Genomic DNA, 6,340 nt, shown 5'->3' with positions numbered 1-6,340 from the left:
GGGTTTTGACTAACCCACCTTTTAACAAACATGTTGTGGGTTAATTAGGTTTAACCAGATATTAAAAAAAAGATGTGATTGGTTTTTAACGGGTGTTGACCCCACCATTTGAGCTCTTCGGGTGCTAACATGTTAACGCCTTAACGGGTAAGGGAAAAGAGCAATGCCCCCCACCCTCACCTTAACAGTTGTGTTATTTGTAATTGCACCCTTCAACTTGTTTTAGCTGTATAGTATTGTTGGATAGGTAAAGGAGCCTTATAGTATTGTTTAGGTTTGGACCATTAATGTCGGATATGGTTGTGTACTTATTTAATTTTCTTGCACAGTTTGGTTTTGGGGGGCAGACCCATTCTGGTCCTAATGAAGCTTCACCCATGGAAGTGTAAGAGTGAGTGGTTGATTACCGACTCTATCCTAAACATACGTTCTAAAATAATAAAGAACGTAAATTTTGACTTAACCCTCTAGTTGAAACGGCTAACTTGTAAGTTTGGTTCATAAATTTTGACTTAATCTCATTCATAAATTTTGACTTAACCCTCTTTTATCAATCTTATTCCTAAGGTCCAGAGCCCGATCTTCGCTAAAGATAATCGCCCTATTAGTCTCATTGGGGTTCAATATAAGATTGTGGCAAAAGTGTTGGCAAATAGGCTATCGAAAGTGATGGACTCAATTAGTGGTGAACAATCCGCTTTTATCAAAGGTAGACAAATCTTTGATGGCCCTCTTATTATGAACGAGATTGTTGGTTGAGCGAAAAAAAAGAAAAAGAGAATGTTTATCTTTAAGGTAGACTTAGAAAAGGCATATGACTCTGTTTCTTGGGCTTACCTAGAGTCTATAATAGGTTTTCTAAGTTTGGAACATAAATTTTGACTTAATCTCGTTCATAAATTTTGACTTAACCCTCTTTTATCAGTCTTATTCCTAAGGTCCAGAGCCCGATCTTCGCTAAAGATTATCGCCCATTAGGCTCATTGGGGTTTAATATAAGATTGTGGCAAAAGTGTTGGCAAATAGGCTATCGAAAGTGATGGACTCAATTATTAGTGGTGAACAATCCGCTTTTATCAAAGGTAGACAGATCTTAGATGGCCCTCTTATTATGAACGAGATTGTTGGTTGGGCGAAAAAAAAGAAAAAGAGAACGTTTATCTTTAAGGTAGACTTGAAAAGGCATATGACTCTCTTTCTTGGGCTTACCTAGAGTCTATAATGGGTTTTCTTGGTTTTGGTGAAAAGTGGATTAAGTGGATTCGTGGTTGCCTTACGTCATCTCGAATCTCTGTTTTGGTTAATGGTAGTCCTTCCTCTGAGTTCGTTATGGAAAGGGGTTTGAGACAGGGAGACCCGTTATCTCCTTTTTTATTCAATTTGGTTATGGAGGGCTTGCATGTGGCGGTGGAAGATTTGGTTTATTCTGGGATGTTCTCGGGGATTCGGATTAGAAACGAGGACAAACCCATTTCCCACTTGTTTTATGCCGATGATGCTATATTTATGGGGGTATGGTCCAGGTTGAATTTTCAGACGTTGCTAACTTTGCTTAAGGGTTTCTACCTCGTTTCTGGCCTTAAGGTAAATCTGTCCAAATCTTCCATTTTTGGCTTTCAGGTTGATAGAATGGAGACTTGAGTACTGGGCTTCTATTTCAGGTTGTAGTGTTGGTACATGTCCATTCTTTTACTTAGGTCTCCCGGTAGGTTTTAATATGAATAGAACTTCTGCTTGGAGTCCAATTATTAATAGGTTTCGTGATCGTCTTTGTAAATGGAAAGCAGGTATGCTTTCGGTTGGGGCACGTTCCTTGCTTTCTAATGTTGTCCTCGGGTCTTTGGGTACTTATTATATGTCCCTATTCCTAGCGCCTGTTGTTGTATTAAAGACCTTGGAAAGTATTCGTGCAAAATTCTTTTGGGGTTTTAAGGAGGACGATAGAAAAATCCATTGGGTAGCGTGGAAAAAGGTGATGGCATCTAAGCTTAATGGAGGGTTAGGTATTGGTTCTCTTGAGGTGTTTAACAAGGCTCTTACCCTTAAATGGTGTTGGAGGTTTGCAAATGAGAGGAACAGTCTTTTGGTGAGATTTATTGAGGCGATCTATGGTGAAGGTGCGGGAATTTTAAACGAGAGTGAAAGAGATCTAGGATCTTCAACTTGGGGAATAATTATGAAATTAAGGGACAATTTGAACAACCGTGGAGTTATCCCTTCTTCGGCTCTTACAAAGATTCTTGGAAACGGTGAAGATACTCGTTTTTGGGTTGATGTTTGGTTGGGGGACGAGCCACTAAAAAATATTTTCCCAAGACTGTTTGCTTTGGAAAATAATAAATCATGCTCGGTGGCGCAAAGGTTGGGTTTGAAAGGGTGGCGTTGGCGAAGGCTTTTGAGATGTGGAGTCGAACTGACTTCCTTTGATGATATGGTTCATTCTACTTCTGAGGTGCATCTTGGGGATAGTATGGATCGTTAGCAATGGGTTTGTAATGGGGTGGTAGGGTTCTCAGTTTAAGATATGAGATTGTTGATGGAGGGACACTTTCTGCCGACCAGTGTTTCTCCAACTATTTGGTATAAACACATTCCGAGAAAGATCAATATTTGTGCTTGGAGGATTTTGATGGATCGGCTCCCCACCCGATGTAATTTGGTGGACAGAAATATAGATATTCCCTCTGTTCTGTGTCCGTTTTGTAACCTTGGAGTCGGCTAGTCATATTTTTGGTGTTTGTCCTTCTATCTCTCAGATTTGGAGCAAAATTGCCACTTGGTTGGATATTCGGTTTCCGGTGGATCGATCTCCTTCCCCCCTCATGAAATGGCTTAGTTCGACTCACTTAGTGGAAAAGAAGAAAGAGTTAGTTGGTTCGATTATCTTTATCACTTGGTGGAATATTTGGAGGCTGAGAAATGACATCATCATTAATTTAAAAGGAAGTAAGGAGCGCCTTTTTGATGACATCGTTCAATTATCTTTTTTTTGGTATAATGGTCGGTCTAGTAAATGTCATGTTTCTTGGACAGAGTGGTTGTTAAACCCTCTGATGTATGTGTAACGCTTTCCTTGTTTCCCCTCGTCTAGTTTATTGCTAGTCGTGGTTTTGTTTCTTTTATATATATATATATATATCTGACGCCTTTTAAAAAAAAACTTGTAAGTTTGGTTTGTTTTTGCCTAATCTAACACCATCAATTAGACCAACGGTTACAGCGTCTATACTTTTTTATTATGTTACTAGGTTATAACCCCGTGAACTACACGGGGCTAGGTACCTAACGTTTTGTAATTAAAAAATTTATTGTAAATAAATATAATTATATTTAACGATGTTTTATATACAATTACATATGAATTTCACAATCTTATCTACTTCTAAACACTCATTCAAAACCTAAAATGCAGTAGCCAATTATAACTTCGTTTTTTAAACCTACGAAATAATGAACAATGTTGCTAACCAATATATTCCCACCATTGGCCTAGTGATATAACACTCTTGTGCTAAAAATTCCATGTTGAATTAGTTATTCATGACAAATATACATACATAATTAAGACTCGGTATTCAAAATTATATGAATAAATATGAGATAGAAGTGACATAAATGTAACATTATTCGAAGTATATATTTTTTTAAAAGGGTCAATTGTGATATTTTTGACACAGTAACATATAATGCACAATGAAGTGGAATTGTAGTATTCAAATTTAAGCCTAGTATATACCATACATGCATTATATATATAAGATAAATACCAATAGTTCGGTACCACATTTTTTTCTTCGAACTATGAACTTTTATAAACAAACAACCGCCACAACACCACTAAAAAACCCCACAAACAGGCCATCTCCACAACCCGGAGACCAGCCACTAACAAAACCAAACTACAAAAACGAAAAATTACACCATATAGACCAATCTATAGATCCATACTTTAACTTATACACCAAAAAGGTCGGTGCCACATAATCTTTAAAGGATATCACTTACACTATTTAAATTATAATTATGGTTATTATGGTAGATGTTACATCCAAGAAAAATAATTCTCCATCCAACATATTTAAGTATTCAAAACAAACTCAATAATACTCAATAATAACAAAAAAATAATAATAAATAAATAACTTTTATTTAAAAAAAAAACACTTAGAAAAACCAATGTCTAAGACTTTAAACCAATTCACCTAGACCGTGTTAATTTAAACCTCAAAGAAATTTACTTGCTAAGTCGTGCCCAAACAAAGGATTTGACTACAAGCTATAAACAAATAATCACATGTTAATAGCGGGAAGAAATCAACAAAGACATGGAGATATGATCAATCAAGTTAGCCTAACTATATAATTATTCATAATAAAGTATTACTCTGAAAAACAAAAGTTTCTAATCACTGCAAGAGATTTTGTACCTTGATTATATGAACGGCTCTACCCTGCATTGTTATTTACAAAATAATAACAATAATAATAATAAGGAAAATTGGATTTTAATAATCCCAACTTAATGCAGTTGGCTGATAATAATCCCAACTTTGAAAGTAGCTGTCACTGGTCCTAACTTTCGCACTATTTATTTTCATTGGACTTCCGTTAAAAATAACTTAACGACGTTATGTTTTTTTCCAAATTTCAAACTGATATTTTAGGGCTTTTGATTGGAATGATAATACGAGTCGATTGATGTAAAACTTAACTCGAAACAACGCTTCAAACAGCTTGATTTTTGTTAATTAAAAGTTTAAACACTGAAATTGAAGCATCCTTTAGTCGTTTGGACCACCGTTTGGAAGTAAGTTTTACATCAATCGACTTGTATTCTCATTCCGATCAAAAGCCCTAAAATATCAGTTTGAAATTTGGAAAAAAAGATAACGTCGTTAAGTTTTTTTTAACGGATGTCCAATGAAAATAAATAGTGTGAAAGTTGGGACCAGTGACAGCTATTTTCAAAGTTAGGATTATTATCAGCCAACTGCATTAAGTTGGGATTATTAAAATCCAATTTTCCTAATAATAATAAAAGGGGCCAAATTGTATTCATTTAAAGGTAAATACCCTTGTCTTGTAACCATGAATGCAAAGAGCACCAATAGAGTATTTACTTGATGATTGTCAAATGAATCTCTAATGTCTATCCTCTGCAAGTTCAACAATTGTTGGCGGTAAAGATTGAGACCAAAGATCGATTCCAATAACCTGTAAAAACAAAGATAAAAGAAACCCATATGAAAATTTTGTTCTTTTTTGGGATCTTAATCGAACAAACACATATAACGGGGGTTATTCGACCATAATAATAATAATAATAATAATAATAATAATAATAATAATAATAATAATAATAATAATAATAATAATTTACTCCTAAAATCATCGATATTAGGAGAATAGGGCTCCAATTTGGCTAAACAATAATGTTAGGGATTATATGAATCATCAAATATTGGTAGTAAATAAAAAAGGTGTTGAATATGGGGTATGAATAGAGGCTAAAATCAAGGAGATTATGGTGGAAAGAAACTATATGTAACTGCATATAACTTCTATTTTTTAAATTAACCGTCAAAATTCTTGAAGTAGAGGGTTCCACGTGTCAAAAAAATAGATGATCAAAATAAAAGGGAGAGTTCATATATGAATGACACATGGACAAAATAAGATTTCTTTTATTACTATTGAGATTATTCTAAAAGAAAATCATTTTTCAATAATTATTTCTTTAAAGATAATATTAGCAAAGGAAAATTATTCCTTTCATGGCTTGTTATTTAGAAATTTGGTTATCCCAAAACTATAATACCAACTGATTTTTTTTTGAACGGTGATTTTCATAGTGGTTGAATAATCAGCCACAGCTCTCGGAGAGAGCCCCAACCGCCCCACTCGGGTCAAGACTATGTTATCTTAACCGAGCCCACGCTTGGCATCCGAGTTTGGCTAGGCGTTCCACGAGAAAATTTCGAGCCCCCTGCGACTTGACAGGAGTTGTCCGCCCACAAGAGCAAGCTTTCTGGGAAAGGACACTCTAATAGAAAACTCGTGTCGCCATCAAGATTCGAACTTGAGAGGCCAACTGGCATCAAGCTCTTACCCATCATTTGGCTGGCCACTTGAGCTAGCCCAAGTGGTTTAATACCAACTGATAGTAATTGCCTTTCTTTGTAAAAGAACAACATCAATAAATACAGTATACTTTTTCCTCTGTATTGTCTTGTTTTAGATGGTATCAAAGCGGTGATCTAGGGATATGCTCATCTTCTACCCAGCAACCATTTAGTACTTATTCTCTGACCTTACATTTGTAACCCTAATTTTATAGATC

The 6,340-nt window shown here is 35.3% G+C and overlaps 1 protein-coding gene across 1 annotated transcript; it reads left to right on the top strand.

Moving 5' to 3' along the window:
- The first annotated feature begins 1,221 nt into the window (after positions 1–1,221).
- Positions 1,222–2,482, top strand: LOC143559799 (uncharacterized). The gene is made up of 3 exons (XM_077048261.1): positions 1,222–1,523; positions 1,621–1,673; positions 1,788–2,482. The coding sequence occupies exons 1-3, from the start codon at positions 1,222–1,224 to the stop codon at positions 2,480–2,482; spliced, it is 1,050 nt and encodes a 349-aa protein (XP_076904376.1).
- The last annotated feature ends 3,858 nt before the right edge of the window (positions 2,483–6,340 follow it).

This window comes from Bidens hawaiensis, unplaced genomic scaffold (genome assembly GCF_021521415.1).
Source record: "Bidens hawaiensis isolate Kalapana, Puna unplaced genomic scaffold, B.hawaiensis_p1.1 tig00020041_1, whole genome shotgun sequence".
Lineage (NCBI taxonomy): Eukaryota > Viridiplantae > Streptophyta > Magnoliopsida > Asterales > Asteraceae > Bidens > Bidens hawaiensis.
This window is presented reverse-complemented; position numbering and strand designations above follow the sequence as displayed.